Genomic DNA, 17,032 nt, shown 5'->3' with positions numbered 1-17,032 from the left:
GCAACACAAAAATTGATTTTACCTTTCCATAACTCTGATGCCAGATGTGGAGCCATAGGAGCCACCATAATGCACAAGGCCACTAGAGCCTCTTCATATTCCCTGCTATGGAGAATTACCCGAGGAGTAGCTTGCTGAAAGAAAGGTTAAGAGGAAGAAAAAAATAAAATCTTAATTTACAGCATGAATGGAGCCAATTCCTTCAAGAGCAGAAATCAGAGTTCACTATACAATAAACCCTAATTTTAATGGACTCCTTTATAACAGATTTTGATTCTAGGGGACGGACCTGTCGACACCAACCCAGCTCGCGTGGCCTCCCCAGCCCTGGCTTCCGATGCCACGCCCGACTCACTCCCCCTACAGTTTGATGTAATGAGGGTTAACTGTACTGCCCTTTCAGCCAGCTCTGCTACTCAGTAAGATCACAGCTCATCTTCCACCTTCCTACCCATTTGCCATATCCTTTGATTACCTTGATGCTTAAAAAACAATTAATTTCAGAAATAAAAAGATTCATTGCCAGGATGTCGACGTAACTCAATGGTAGAATCTACAAAGATTTGGCACAATGGCAGAGCGGAAGAGTTGCTACCTTACAGCGCCAGAGACCCGGGTTCAATCCTGATTGTGGGTACTATCTGTATGGAGTTGTTGTTTGTAAATTGGTCCTTGTGAGTAGGACTAGTGTATATGTGATGGCTGGTTGGCATGGGCATAGTGGGCTGACAGGCCTGTATCTACGCTGTATCTCTAAATTAAAACTAGAATTTACAACACTTTCAATGAAGAATTTTACATTCTCTTGATTCCAAACACCTAAACCATTCATCTGAGATTCTCCACCCCCCCCCCCCCCCCCCATCCATCCATAACTAAAACTCTGATCTTGTTATCTTCCGGTTTGTGCGGTCTTTCTAGTTGCGCAAATACGGTTCACGTTAGTGCTACGATTTTTCGCCAGTTCACTCACCATTCTCCTATGCTGCGATTGGACCAAGTTTCGTTCCGATCGGTTGAGTGTAGTAAAAGTTAGCTAGGTTTAAAAGATCTTAAAAAACGCGCATGCGCAAATTGATCTCTTCTCCTGCTGTTCAGCGCCGAGCGGATTAGTCTCTTCACCTGTCACGTCGTCTGTACTGGACCTGAAGATGGCCGGTGGAGGTTTCCAACCAGACACAATTTTCTGAGGGACCCGAAGCAGCCCAGCCCCAAGCAGCCCAGCATCGGAGACCCAGCGTCAGAGACCCGGCCCAGCATCTGAGACCCTGCCCAGCCCATCCCAGCATGGGAGACCCAGCCCTACATCGGAGACCCAGTCCAGCCCAGAGTCGGAGATGTCGCCGATGTAGCCAAACAGAAAGCGGAGACTCTGATCCCGGTGGAGGAGAACGACCAGTGACCAGCGCCCGCTGTGAATCGCCATCGCACTGCCAATTAGATTAGATTAGATTAGATTAAACTTTATTTAGGGGAAATTCAGATGTCCTTGCAGCACACTAATAAAAATACAACATAGTATTCAAAAAGAAGTTCAACACAAAAACATCCCCCCACAGTGGTTCCCACTGTGGGGGAAGGCACAAAGTCCAGTCCCCATCCTCTTGTCCACCCAAAGTCGGGCCTATTGAGGCCTCCACAGTCGCTGCCACGGCGCCCGATGTTCTCGCCGGGTGATGGTACTCCGGCGTCGGGAGAACCCCAGCGGCTTGGGGTGCCAGGAACGACCGCCTTCCCACCGGAGACCGCGGCTTCCAAGCCAACAGACCGCGCCGGACGGAGCCCCACACACTGGCGATCTCAACGAGAGATCCCAGGCTCCGAGATGTAACGTTCAGCGTCGCAGCTGGCCGCTCCACAGAACCGCGGCTCCACAATGTTCTTATCGGCGGTCCCAGCATACTGGAGTTCCAGCGCGGCAAACCCAGGAAAGGCATCGCCCGCTCCGCAATAGCGCTCCAGCGCTGCGCCGCCGCCAAAGCCGATGTTCTGCGCCGCCGCCAAAGCCGATGTTCTGCGCCGCCGCCAAAGCCGATGTTCTGGCCAGGTCCCCTCAGGGAAACGTCGCTCCAGGACCCGCTGGTAGGCCGCAAGGACAGGTCGAAGTCGCTGCTCGGAGGAAGGCAACCCCTCCGACCAGGTAGGGACTCGAAAAGCAGTTTCCCCCTTCCCCCCCACCACCCCCCACACATAAAAAGATTAGGCCCCCTGACTGCACACTCAACGTACTAAAAATAATAAAAAAGAAGGGGAAAAAAAACGGACAGCTGCAGGACAGGCAGCCGTTCAGGACAGCGCCTCCTCCTTCTAGTCACTAACCCTCTGGTCCCCCTCGCTGGCTCCTCCTCCCCTCCCCCGTAATACCCCCCTCTCGCCCATTGCTCTTCCCTGTCTTTTCTCCGAGCTCACTCCCCCCACAACTCCCCCCCGCCCACAACTCCCCCCCACAACCCCCCTCCGCCCCCCGCCTACACGGCAAATTTCCTGTCCTAATTAGAGCCAATTTTGATTGTGTCAGCCCAATAACTCCACAGTTGCCATTAATAACTAGCTTTATAATTCATGTTAATTCAATTATGTGAAGCAATTAATTGTGGGATTTCAACCTTATCCTCAGATTTTGAATTATTAGTTCCTTAACAACACCATAATTCTGCTGAAATATTAATCAATCTGCCCTGGTGCTAAAAACAGGGAATAGGATCATTTTATTTGATTGTTAGGACAATTTCTGCACAGTAGGTGATGATTTTTCTAAGCTAATAATCCAATCAATCTCATTCTTTCACACTTGGAGAGCCCTGCTAATTACTGCACTCCAGAAACAATTTCCTTTCTCTAGTCCTGATCAACTCTTCTTTGCTATTCTTGTAGACAGCAAGTTCTTAATCATAACCACTCACTTTTCTGCATCCTCCAATGGACTTTCACACCCAACTAAAGCAACTAGTACTGAATACTATTTCATTTGTGGCTAAATCAGTCTTTTATAAAGAATCTTTTTTTTTTTGTATGCAATGCCATTATGTAGTCTATAATCCCAAACGCTTTATTATTTGCTCTCTCATCATTTTCAAAGATAAACATCGCAGGACCTGACTTCATATTACTTTCTTGTTCAGTTCCTGCAATTCACTCTTTGTTCACGTTGTCTTTTCTGGGGTCTTGTCTTTTGGATAATCGGGAGAATATTGTAATGTCAGAACCCACCCATTGCTGCTACTGATGAAGCAAAACCTTTGTACACGTGGCAATAAACTAAACTGCTCTGATACGTTGGGTTGCAGGGTAAATACAGTTCCCAGAGACTATTTTCACTTCACCACCCCAACTATGCATATTACACCTGACACTGGTCCTATTGCCATCTTGTCCCTTGATCTTTTAGTGCCATTATTTGCAACACTTCATTCCAAAGATGGCCTCGATGCCCATACATTCTTCTCTAACTCTCCTTCTGTCATCTGTTTTATACTTAACCAAACACAATCCACCACCCTTCATCAACTCGTGTCATAATTTATTGCAAGGATGGAAGTGACTTGAGAGGCTGTTTGCTTCCTCTCTCAAAGTCTGCCGTCTTTATTGAAAGATTCAACTTCGTTATTAAAAAGATGAAGATGTAGCGAGCAATATAGCGAGCCACGCATTGTGAATTAATGCAATCTTTATTGGCAAAATACAGAAAACAGCACACATGCGACTGGGGAGGGTGCTCCCAGAGTTCTAAATATATATCAGGGCATACCCCTAAACCATGACGACTCCTTCCTGCAAACAGTCACATGACCTTAAATACTGGTTCTGTTCTGTTGATCTGTTGTTTTGCACAATCCGCAGGCATTGCCACTTTCATTTCACTGCACATCTTGTATGTGTATGTGACAAATAAAGTTGACTTGACTTGAGTCCTAATGCCGAGGATTCGCTCATTAAGTGGCCTAACCACAGGACCCCCCCCCCCACCAGAGGCACGAAAACAAAACGGCAGACGATCGAGGCGCTGCCTTCTCACATTCACCAACAGGGATTGAGCCCGGAGAAAATCGACACCTAACAACGGCTGGGAGTCATCGGTAACCGTTATGGTCCTGGTAAAATGACAGGGGCCAAAGATGAGTGGGACCGTACGAACCCTATACGTCCGGATGGAGCTACCATTTACTGCAGTCAGAGAGGGCCCCCGCTTGCCGGAACGAGTGTCGACCCCCAATTGGTGCAAAATGCTAACCTCCGCACCCGTGTCAACGAGGAACTGTCGTCCCGAATGTCGGTCCCAAGCACAGAAGCGGTGTTTCTGGCCGACCGCCGCAGTGTCTACTGCCGGCCGGCCCCCGGCGTTTCCCGGATACGAGCAGGGCGGGCGGCACTGACGGGCCACGGGACCCCAGCACTGATGGTAGTAACACCACTTCCCATTACCGGGGTCCCCTGGGACCAGTGGTGCAGTCGAGCTCCCGGTGGACGCAGGGCCTGGTCGCTGGGGTCTCCACCGCACCCCCGACACCCGATTGGCCGAAACGCCACCCTGCTGCTTGGACTGCCACAGGTCGTCCGCATGCTCCACAAGCTGCAGGGGGTCAGCAAAATCTTCACCCACGAGGAGCAGGCGGATGTCGCCAGCATCTGCTCTAGAAAGGCGTGTTTGAATAGGAGGCAGGGCTGATAACCATCCATGAGGATAAGCATTTCATTCATGAGCACTGACGGCTTGCGATCGCCGAGACCGTCCATGTGCATGAGCCGCGCTGCGCGGTCACGACGGCCGAGCCCAAAGGTACGCAGGAGAAGCGCCTCGTATTTGTCCTCATCCGGTGGTGCACATAGGTAATGGACCAGGCGACCGGCCGTCTCCTGATCCAGCGTGCCGATCACATAATAATACTGGGTGTTATCAGCCGTGATGCGTCGGATGTGGAACTGGGCCTCGGCCTGCTGAAACCACACTTGAGGCTGCGATGCCCAGAACACGGGCAGCTTAAGAGAGACGGCATTCTGCTGCCATTATTCAAATCCAAAATAACCGTTGTGGATCGTCGGGGTCACCAATATAGCGAGCAATATAGCAAGCCAAGCATTGTGAATCAAAGTAATCTTTACTGGTAAAATGCAGAGAACAGCACAGACGCGACTGGCGAGGGTACTCCATAGTTCTGAATATATACCATGGCACACCCCTAAACCTCGTGACGACTCCTTCCCGCCAAACACAGTCATGTGACCCTGCAGTCCTAGCGCCGAGGGTTCGCTCAGTAAAGGCCTAACAACCAGGTGACGCCACAAAGAAATCATTTAGATCAAAGAAAGAAATTACTTATCTGAATTTTCTCTAGCATTGTTCAGTCTGGAGACTACATTTCATTTGGAGATTACATTTCATAGGATTTTAAATGACTTTTCCCAAGCTCCAGTGGTGATATTAATTGGTACCAAAGTTAAAATTCAGCTGGTGTTTGCTGAAAGCTGAAGCAACATTAAAAGACTGGCTGTTGTGATTAAGAAGGAACTGCAGATGCTGGAAAATCGAAGGTAGACAAAAATGCTGGAGAAACTCAGCGGGTGAGGCAGCATCTATGGAGCGAAGGAAATAGGCGCCATTTCGGGTCGAGACCCTACTTTGCTAAATCCAGTCTCTTTCTCACGCACAAGTTCATCTATTATTCCTTTAGTGTAATAAATTATTTGTACTGATTTAGACATAAAAATTACATTTGAGGTGTAGTGGGAATATTTATTTTCTTTCTCACAATGTAGCATGTGTTTTTAATTAAACAATGATTTTCTTCCTCAGTACAGCACTTCAAATTTGTCCTCTTGTATTCCAAAATCATTGGAAGAAGAGCTATTGAGCTGAAAGTGCTTGAAGCAAAAATGACTGAGCAGTGCAGATGGATCGAGGAGATTCAATGTGTTGCTAATTTTCAAACCGCACAATTTTGTATGGGTTCAAGCAAAAATATTAACCCCATTCTCAATTTTAGGAAATGGATAATCTTTAAAAATATATAATGAAGGCAAGGCACAAAAAAAATACAATGGTTTGATCAAAAAATATGAATGTATTTTTAACTTCAACCATGAAGGGATACTGGATATTTGAAATTCTTAATACAAAGCAAGAAATGGCAACAGACATTTTTGCGAGAAGCATTTTGATATAGTGGTCGGCTTTGACAATCTCAAAAGAATCTATTTATTGTAATGCAAAGTCCATTTAGGTACCACCCTGTGATAATTTAGAACAAAAGTTATCACCACAATGAAATAGGTTCTTCAGGTTGAGTTTTCAATTAAACAAATGTCCAAGGATTGAATTTAATAGGTACCTGAAAATTCAAAGGGGCACAGCACACTGGAAATCAAAGGCTACAGTTTTTATAGGGTCGGGAACATTTTGCCAAGTACAACACAAAGAATAATTGTTCTGTTAAATTGCAGAAATGTGTTCTCTTAGGGCCATAAAGTTTAACTCGTCTAATATAATTCATGTTTAAGAAGGAACCGCAGATGCTGGAAAATCGAAGGTAGACAAAAATGCTGATGAAACTCAACGGGTGCAGCAGCATCTATGGAGCGAATGAAATAGGCAACGTATCGGGTCGAAACATCTATGGAGCGAAGGAAATTGGCAACGTTTCGGGTCGAAACTTTGCCTATTTCCTTTGCTCCATAGATGCTGCTGCACCCGCTGAGTTTCTCCAGCATTTTTGTCTAATATAATTCATGAATAAGTTCTTACCGAGGTCAATTCAATGGGGCAAGGATGTCTGATGAAATATCTTACTTATCCAAGAGAAGAAAGAGGAAACGTATATTGGATTTGCGCTCAGTATAGGTAGAAAGTGAAAGACACAGTTGAAAATAGTTTTAAGAAGGTTTGAGAGGAAGTGGCCAAGCAGAAGGAGCTTTGCAGTGTAAGGTGGAATAGTTTAACTTTGTGTCTTTAAAACCATGACCATCAGTGAAACAGTGGGGAACCAAGGAGAAGCTAAATACAGAAATACAAAACAGACAGCACAGCACAACCATGGGAGATCGCATCAGCGAGACAGGACATAATCATGGGCGGGAGTGACGATCATTCAACTTGTCAATGCAGTCAACTTGTTGGAGGTTATGGGGTACAGAGAGAAAAACAGTGAACACAAAATGTTGTCTGCAGTTTGAGCTATTCAAAATGAGTTAAATACAAAACAACACACTGCAATGTCCATCTTTGTACTTTCTCACAAAGAATGCTTCCTGTCAAAAAATTTTAAAAAAAAATCCCCAGCAAGATCATGAAAACAACCCGTAGGAAATGGGACTTTGGAAAAATAATGAGGTTTGGCCTTGGGGAATGGGACTTGCATAAAAGAGGATCTCTTCAAATAGAAACCAACTGAAAAAACTTGGAGAAACATATCAAAGGAGATTAGATCTAACAGCATCCACTGCAAAATGCCAATAGACATCATTAATGGCAACAGTCAGCTGTTCATTACCTACAGCTTTAATACTGCTTCAAGGCCAGAAACCCAGTGCCTTGGAAATTTGTGAGAGGTTTCTTTAATTATTGTTGAAAAATCTAGTCATTATTCCTCAGACAGAAGCTAGTCCCAAATGACTACATGGCAGCAAATCAAAATTGCCTTTACAGATTTGTTTATTCAACTGCTGTGGTATTGATTGGGAAAGTAAACAAGAGTGCAGAAGATGCCAACATCGTTCTCATTACTTAAAACAGTAATTGTGTTGCAGCTTATTGCTAAGGCAACCACTTGAGCAATTTCCTTTTAAAGTGGCCCCTGAAAGCTGATAACTTTCAGCTCTATTGTGCATTACTCATAATGGAGAGCAAAACCTCAAAGGATATGGGGGAGATTTAAAGAATGAGCCGGGGAAACATGGAGCAGGGGTTGGCAACCTTGTTCTGCATAGGGGTCAGGACACATGTCTGTGAGCGGATGGCAGGCCATATCTATCACGTGTACACATTTTCCTGCCCCAGATGGCAGGCATCAAATCACGTGTTCACAGAAGGTACACAAAAATGCAGGAGAAACTCCGCGGGTGTGACAGCCTCATGCAATCCTTGCATGTCTCACCCGCTGAGTTTCTCCTGCATTTTTGTCTACTTTCGATGTTTCCAACATCTGCAGTTCTTTCTTAAACGTGTTCACAAAAGGTACGCAGCCGTGCCGGTCGCTTTGCGCAGGATGTGATACAGCCAGAGCTCGGCGCCCAGTCACTGCTGCTCGGGGCGCTCGGCGGGCCGGATGATTACGGGGGAAAAAATCCGCCTGCGGGCCGGATGATTTCGGTTTACGGGCCGCATTCGGCCCGGGGGCCGTAGGTTGCCGACCCCGACATAGAGGAAAGAAAACAAAAGGTGTGCATAAACAACAGTGCAAGTTTCCTCCTAAAGCCGTTAAACTCACCCCTGAGAAAACTTCACTGAGTAATTAATTAACCCAAGATTAATTCCATCTGTTAATTTACAATTGGGTCAAATATAGCCACCACATGTAGCAAATACACCTGTAGGCAATTGCCTGAAAGGAGAACAAAGATAAACAGCATCAAACGGACTTTAGAAAAACAAAAGAGCAGAGGTCATAGAAACATAGAAAATAGATGCAGGAGTAGGCCATTCGGCCCTTCGAGCCTGCACCGCCATTCAATATGATCATGGCTGATCATCCAACTCAGTATCCTGTACCTACCTTCTCTCCATACCCCATAGGTCCAAACCGAAAGATCAATCAAAATGACAATAATTGAAATTGCAACTCAAGATTTAAAAAAACTGCAGAATGCAAGCTTTCTTTTATAATTCCAAAGCAGAAACATCAACAAAATAAATGAGAAGTTATTATAAAAGTTGATTTAAAAATGGATAGAATTTGCTCATTCAATAACAGATGTTCAGTCTTATATATTGAAGAAACTTGCTGTAAACAGAAAATAAACTTACCAATGACAACTAATATTCTGCACATAACCGAGTTTAAATCAACTAAAATATTGTGCAGTTATGAAAAAGATATTTCACACTTCTGAAATACATCAAATAAATCTTAATTTCTCCATTCCAGCCCATTCTTTCCTTTTAGACTTAAGTTTCGAGAGATCATAAGATCATATGAGATAGGAGCAGAATTAGGCCATTCAGCCCATCAAGTCATTCAATCATTGCTGACCTATCTCTACCTCCTATCCCCATTTTACTGCGTTCTCCTCATAACCTCTGACACCTGTACTAATCAAGAATCTATCTATCTCTGCCGTAAAAATATCCACTGACTTTGCCTCCACAGCCATCTGTGGCAAAGAATTCCACAAATTCACCACCCTCTGACTAAAGAAATTCCTTCTCATCCAAAAAGAACTGCCTTTAATTGTGAGACTATGACCTCTAGTCCTAGATTTTCCCACTGGTGGAAACATCCTCTCCACATCCACTCGATCCAAGCCTTTCACTATGTGGGGGGTCTTACATCCCAATGTGAGGTCCCCCCACATTGGGATGGGTTTGATTTAAGGTGGGTGAAGGGAGAAACGGTGAAGAAGAGCACGACATAGAAGCTTAATTCTCAATCATTCTCATCACCTCACTAACACTGAACTGTGGACCTACGACTCTTTTCTGCATTCTCCTGTCCATTCATTTCAGAGATGCTGCCTTACCTGCTGAGTTACTCCAGCAGTCTGTGTTTTACTCAAGATTCCAGCATTCGCAGTTCCTTGCATCAGCATTTTCCTTTTGCTATCCTCTCCTCATTCCCATTGCTACCTCCAGTTCCTTTAGTTTGAGCTATCTACATAATGGGAATGATATCAGCATGTATTGGTTCCACCCAAAGATTATCAGGAAGACTCTTATCTAAACATGTATAACCTCTGCATCCTCTTTTCACTTACTTTACTTATCTTTACCCTCCATCGACTAACTTCAATTACACTCGGCTGGGACCAAACGCAAGACAGAGGGTGAGTATGGTTGGGAATGTGGGGAGAGTGAAATGGGTTTTGTGTAAATGGATGCTAAACACGAAGTGTGGGCTCGATGTATCAAAGAGCCTCTGTGTGGCATGAATCTATCTCCCTCCCCATCTCTATTCTTCTGGTCTGGAAGGCTTCTATTTTCTTTCAAAATTAAACTTGCTGGGCTCCTTAAAATTAATTCTGATTAAGTGCATTTTTGTATCTGCTACTGGTCACCTTCTTAACGACCTAGCAAAAGTTAGATGATTGAAAACAGTTCTTGCGTCACGTTCTCTTATAACGCTGCTGCAAGATCTATCACCTCCTGTTCCTCCATGTGGGAAGTTCCTGGCTTCCATTTGGCAAACAAAACATTGTTTACAGATCTGCCCTGACAAAAGTACAAAGGTCATAACGCCATTCACTTCTGAAGTGCATGTTATTTGACAACTATAAAAAGTGTTAAGAAATAAATTCATAAAAATGTAATTTAAATTCAGCACTAAATATTCTAGTTCTTAATGATATGAATATGCAAAGCTGCCCGACAGATGTTCTGTGCTTTCCCTGGCTGACTGAGATACTTGAAGCCCGTTGTACTCAGTAACTTCCTGTTTCTTAACGCTTAGAGATTTGTGGAACTGCACTTACTGATAAAGTGTTTGTAAGACCCATTAGCCGAGATATTGCAGCATTCAGCAGGAAATCCTTGGTCAAGTAGCTGGTTACCTAAACACATTTAAGCAAGGGAAACAAGATTAAAAACAATTGTTGCAATACTTGGCTAGCCAAGTGAAAATTGCAGACGGCTATCCTCTGATCGAGAAACAAAGGCACACATTTGGTGCAGTTTTACCTTGGTAACGAGATTTAAAATAATAGCGCTTAGTGTCAGCTGTGGCACACTTGGCAGCAGTCTTGTTGGAATAAGAAAACGGATTTCTTAAATACCACTCCAGAGAACCAAAGACTGCGGCATTGGCTGGAATGCCATTTTTTGGCAGAGATATGGCAGGAGAAAATGACCCTAAACCGAGGTCGTGTCAGGAAACTATCTGAGTTGTTGCCAATGTCCAAGAAAGCATTCATCCTTCCAACAGATCACTGCGCTACCGTTTGTGAGGACTTGCCACATGTAAATTGTCTACTGCATTTTCTACATTACAGTGGAATTCTCCAATTCCAAAGTTATTAATCGATTGTGAAACTCACTAGATCAAACTGTGGTTATGAAAGATTTTTTCGAAATGTAATTAAAAAGAGAATTGCAAGTTAGAATGTGGAGCTTAGTTCACAATAAAAACATAAACAAAACTTGAGCAGTTAATCGTTGCTCACAAGAACACAGATATTACAACTTCAGCTTGCTTAAGATTTTGGATGCTATTAACTTCTGTTTTGCATAATTCAGAGCAAGCATCCCCACTGACAAACAACTATTTATCCATAAATAGACACAAAATGCTGGAGTAACTCAGCGGGACAGGCGGCATCTCTGGAGAGAAGGAAAGGGTGACGTTTCGGGTTGAGTATGAAGAAGGGTTTCGACCCGAAACGTCATCTCTCCAGAGATGCTGCCTTTCCGCTGAGTTACTCCAGCATTTTGTGCCTCTTTGGATTAAACCAGCATCCGCAATTCCTTCCTACACTAACTAATTATCCATAAACTCTTAGCTAAAGGATCAAGGATCACAAATGATCAATGATTACCCCAATTTTTCCTCACTGTGTGATTTTTTTTCTATTACAAATCTCAAATGGTGGAGTACAGAGGCAAATAAATAAATGATGGGTCTTTGTCCCACTGTATTTGCTTGGTAAAGAATAGTTCAAGACAGCATGAAAGCAGCCAACGCACAAGTATCCCACACAGCTCCAATTTGTGCCTCATCACTGGGAATACACTGACAAGACCGAACTGATCGGCCCTAACCATAAGAAATAGCAGGAGAAGGACATTGAGTATTGATCTCAGTAAGCCAGTGGCTGATCCATTGCCTCCACATGATTTCCAAACATACATCAATCTCAACTCTGAAAAGTCAACAACTGAACATCCGCAGATGTGGTGGTGAGAAAATCCAAAGATTCATGGCATTGTCATTGAAAAGTTAAGATCGATTTCTTGCTGAGAGTGATTACACTCAAATAGAGAGAGATTTTACACGGAATTTCAACACTTATTTACCTAACAATTTACAGGCTTTTCAGCACAGAAAAATAATTGATCACCAATTGAAGGAGATGTCCCTTAACCATTCTGTTTCACACAAACCATATGAATTGCTATCTCACCCAGCAAAACACACGTACTTACTTGAGAAATGGCGTAGTTTTTGCTCTGCCACATCCTTTTGGCTTCTGATGTCTCCTTTTCATTAAGTAGGTCCGGACAGGGCAGTACACCAGCGTTCCGAGCATCAATCAACTTTGTAACCAGGGCCCAGAGCCGCACTTGCCACCTCAGGACACCAGGAATGGCATCCGCTGAGGATACAGAGAGACAAACCAATAAGCAGCCTGCAGCGTCTAGCACTCTCAGGGTCTGCTCACCATCCCTTTGCTGGATGCCATGCTGAGCCACAAATTAGTTTTTATTTACTACTCTGTGAACTCATGTTTAATTACTGATGGAATCAGCTTTTAGCAAATTATCAGACTGAACGAGCCAGGTCCTGACAATCTCTTGAGTGCAGAAGGTTTTTTTCCATCAGTCACCAATGACTCTCACGCTTTACATTCACATATTTGCATCTCCTCAAGTAACATCATCTGCAACTAATAAAACCTTTATCATCCCGTCAGCCTCCAATGTGTTGTTTTATTTCGTGCCAAATCAGAGATATTCAGTCTGAAGAAGGGTCTCAACCCGAAACATCACCCATTCCTACTCTGCAGAGATGCTGCCTGTCCCCCGTTCAGTTACTCCAGCATTTTGTGTCTACCTCAGAGATATTTGCCCTTTCACCTTCCCCCTTCTCTGCAACTTAAAACAATGTTTGATATTTAATTTTGCTCAATTGTGATAAAAGGTCAGCAATCTGAAATGCAAAATAGTTTCGTTCTTCAGATCTGCTGAGCATTTCCTGTTTTATTTCAGACTTCCTAGAATTGGCAGTTTTTGTTTTTTTTGTCGATTTTGTGAGTCCGTGACTACTCTCATTATCCTCTCAAATCTACATATTTAATTCCCAACAATTCACGGGATGGGAGAGTCACCAGCAAAAGCTGCTCATCCCTAAATGTTCTCAAGGTCGTGGTGTTGCATCTTCTTGAACTTTTTCCCTACTCTTGAACTCTTGCAGTCTGTGAAGATACAAATACATTCTTGTGATGAACTAATAAATTGTGACAACTGGCAATTGATTTCCTACTGATGTTGGTGTGTGATTTGGAGGACTACTTGCAATGTGTTCCCAGTCAACTGTTTGGTGTTCCCTTAGGTGGCAGAGATCACTGATTTGGAGGAGATCCTATTAAAGTAGCCTTGATCTGAGGTGGCACAATGGCACAGTGGTAGAGTCCCTACTTTACAGCGCCAGAGACCCGGGTTCGATCCTGTCTACGGGTGCTGTCTGTATGGAGTTTGTACCTTCTCCCAGTGATCTGCGTGGGTTTTCTCTCCCACTCCACAGACCTACAGGTTTGCAGGCTAATTGGCTTGGTAAAATTGTAAATTGTCTGTAGTATGTGTAGGATAATGTTAGTGCACTGGGATCGTGGTCAGCACAGACTCAGTGGGCCAAAGGGCCTGTGTCCGCGCTGTATCTCTAAACTAATCTAATGCATTTTGCAGACAATACACACTATGGCCAAAGTAGTATGGTGGAGAGAGTGTGACATTTAAAGTGAGGGGATGCTCTGTTCTGGAAGATCTCAAGCATATAAAGAGCAATAAGTCGCTTGAGTTAAGTCACTTACTTTTAATGTCCCATAGAATGTCTTGCTCAGGAGGGGCAGCGTACAGAATGTACAGGCGCATGGTATCAATTCCATACTGCTGGACTACTATTGCTGGATCAACGCCATTATATTTGGATTTGCTCATCTTTTCCCAGGTGATCTGGAGTTTCTCGGAGGTCTGAGCATGGACTGGATCAGGGCCTTGAAAGAAAAATGAAAACAGTTAAACGTTAATTTTCCAAGCTCACTTTGTAATGTGCAAAAATGTGAAGGGTTTGGTTTAATTCATCGTCAAAGCCATCATATTGATTAGTAGGACTGGATGTTACAATCCCTAAGGTTTTTCACTACAATTGACATTTGGTATTCTTGGGGATGACCACTAGGTGATTTTGCTACCAATCAGACACATCTTCAGTTGTGTACCTCAACGTCACTGGGTGTTTTGTCCTTTAATCACAAGACACCCTCAGTCAAGGCAGGCCCACTGCAGGGAGATCAGACCTGGGTGTGTGTCTTATGGTTTGCCTCCAGATGGTTTGTGGCAGCCCAGACAGCATCTTTTCTCTTCATCCACAGCCAGTGACTGCTCCATTCGGCTTTTTTCCTTCCATCTTCCTCTCTACCACTGACTGTGGCTGGTTGGGCTCTGGACTTGTGTCCGTTGGTGGGGCAGTACTTGGTGGAGCATCGCCTGGGGTGCTGATACCCTGTGGACTGTGGTGGTTAACCTGCCACTGGGCTTCACTCGACTGATTTGGCCTACCTCTTAGAAAGTAAAGGTCAATGCGAGGCCCCTCACCAAGCTCTCTCAGGCACTTTTTCCTGCCCTGGTGGATCTTGAGACCCTTCTCTGATGTTATCTTTTCCCAGCCACAGATGCAGCTTCGTAGCTTATGTCCTGCCGGGGCTGCCGCTCTGTCAATTGCTGTGCTAGTTGTAATATTCATTGTTGATTCCTTCTGTAGCAATATAAGGGTGGATCCAAAACGCTAATTAGCGATGGATCCTGCTGGCATGAGGAGCTAGCCCATGCCAGCCCCGGTGGGGTCTATTCCCTCTGGTCAGCAGTCTCTCCAGGCCGTCACTAGGTCTTTGCCTGGTTGTCAGCTGCCCTTTCGCAGCGGTCACTGGTTTGATCCAGATGTTCAGATTGATTAGTAAGACTGGATGTTACAATCCCTAAGGTTTTCACCACAATTGACATTTGGTATTCTTGGGGATGACCACTAGGTGATTTTGCTACCAATCAGACACACCTTCAGTTGAATTAACCATGAACTGAATGGCTTGTTTGGCCTTTTCAGAAGAATGGTCTGAGTCAACCATATTGCTGTGGTTTGGAATTACATGAAGGCCTAACAAGCAAAGGTGATAGATTTCCTTCATTAAAGAACATCTGTGAAACTATTTGATTTCTAAGATCATCCAATTAATACATGGTCACTGCAACTGACACTAATTTTTCAATTTAGGAAAATACATGTAATTAACAATATTTGACTTTGCCAAGTGCTGTGATGAGGTTTTAGTTTCCGTCCCTTGCCCAGTTACATTACCACAATGTTTCATTCCACCTTTTCATGATGAAACAGAGCTGGGTTGATGAATTACCATGGAACCAAATACTGTAGGTACACACATCTTAAGTAATACTGCTCAAACACACTTGAAAAATAATTAGTTTTTCAGGAAAAGTCAATTCAATTGGTTATATCATTATTCCTCAAGCTGACATACTGTATAGGTCATTCTCCCCTCTAAGCTTGCTTCTCAACAGCAGCAGACTAATGATGAGAACATTTATTTGTAAACACTTATTTATACTGTTTGTGAAATTGAGCAGATCACAGCGAGGATAGCAATAAATAGAGCTGCTGGATACATCTGTCTGGAGGATGAAAACAGCTTTGGTAAAACAGGGGATCAGCTCAAGGTCTCCATAGCTGTTCTTTCACTACGCGAAATCTGTAGCATAATCAAATCCAGTTGCCTTTGCTCCTTTGGCATTTAAACACTATCAATTCTATCAAAGTCTGTCAATTTTAGCAAAGTTGGGGGCAACCAAGGGAGAGTGACATATCATTTACAACAAAAATGTGTTCATTATTTAAAACAAATGCTTTTTGCCGTAGTCCAAACTGTTCAATACCAGCCTTGCACAACTGGATATTCAAATGCTCCTGATTGAGTAGCATCTTCATTTCAAGTTTTCGTCCTTATTTTTAAATTTCTCCATTAAAGTGTCTTTTTTTCTTGTCTAATATTCACCTCCATCCCTGCAACTTTCCAATATTTCTCTTTTTTTCTAATTCTGGCCTCTTAAGCAACCCTGAACTTAATTGTTTCTCCATTGACAGCCATGCCTTCAGCTGCCAAGATCCCAAGCTCAGGAATTTCTTGTTAAAGCCTCTCTGTCTAATTACATCTCCTTCCTCCTTTAGGATGCTTTTTAAAACCTACCATTAATCTAATCTTTTTACACATCTTATGACGTTATATGGTACGGCATCAAATTCTGTGTTTGATAAACTTGAGAAGTGCCTTAGGATCTTTTTTCCTTCATGGTTTGTATTATATAAATCAAAGCAGTTGTCAAAATAACCTTAAACCATTCAGGCAATAGAAAATGATATGTCAGCGGGGAGCCAGTAATTTAATCTTATCCGTAATTTTAATTTTCTTTTAATTTTAAACTAATCAGTAATTTTCCTTATCCACCTTTTGGTAAGTTCCAACTTGCTACCTACCACTGAAACTTATTTCTTCGTTTTTCAGATACCGGCCATTCGATGGCAATCGATATGTCTTCCCCTTCATAAGTCCATGAACGAGGAGTTTATGGAAAGGTTCCCTACAGACAGATCAGAGAATAGGAAAGCTCAGATTATGCAAAAGAAATCAAACAACCAGAGAGTGACAGATGTATTTACTGAAACTCCGCGGCAAGTACGAACACAGACCAAAAAAACAAAACAATTACCCCCACTATGAAAAGTTGGTATTGGAATTGATTTTGTGTGAAGGAGATCAGTGCCAAAATAAATTAAATTTGAATAAGTTGGAACTGCACTTCGTTCAGCTAAAATCACCAGCAATGCATCCTTTCAGGTCTGCCCCTTTAGTTCCCCCTCCATTTCTCTGCATCTTAGAAATTGTTTCA

General features: G+C 43.5%; 1 protein-coding gene across 4 annotated transcripts in view; it reads right to left on the bottom strand.

Annotated features, from left to right (window-relative positions):
* lars2 (leucyl-tRNA synthetase 2, mitochondrial) overlaps positions 1–17,032 on the bottom strand; it is a 90,872-nt gene that overhangs the window by 23,059 nt on the left and 50,781 nt on the right. For all 4 annotated transcript variants that reach the window (XM_033048553.1, XM_033048543.1, XM_033048532.1 and 1 more), the window contains 5 exons: positions 16,620–16,723; positions 13,888–14,070; positions 12,284–12,453; positions 10,618–10,695; positions 23–134 (listed from right to left, as the gene is read on the bottom strand). In XM_033048553.1, the coding sequence (XP_032904444.1) occupies positions 23–134; positions 10,618–10,695; positions 12,284–12,453; positions 13,888–14,070; positions 16,620–16,723 (647 nt within the window). The remainder of the gene's footprint in view (positions 1–22; positions 135–10,617; positions 10,696–12,283; positions 12,454–13,887; positions 14,071–16,619; positions 16,724–17,032) is intronic.

The sequence above is a fragment of the Amblyraja radiata genome, chromosome 2 (genome assembly GCF_010909765.2).
Source record: "Amblyraja radiata isolate CabotCenter1 chromosome 2, sAmbRad1.1.pri, whole genome shotgun sequence".
Taxonomy (NCBI): domain Eukaryota; kingdom Metazoa; phylum Chordata; class Chondrichthyes; order Rajiformes; family Rajidae; genus Amblyraja; species Amblyraja radiata.
Note: the sequence above shows the minus strand (reverse complement) of the source record. Positions and strands in the feature narration are given on the sequence as shown.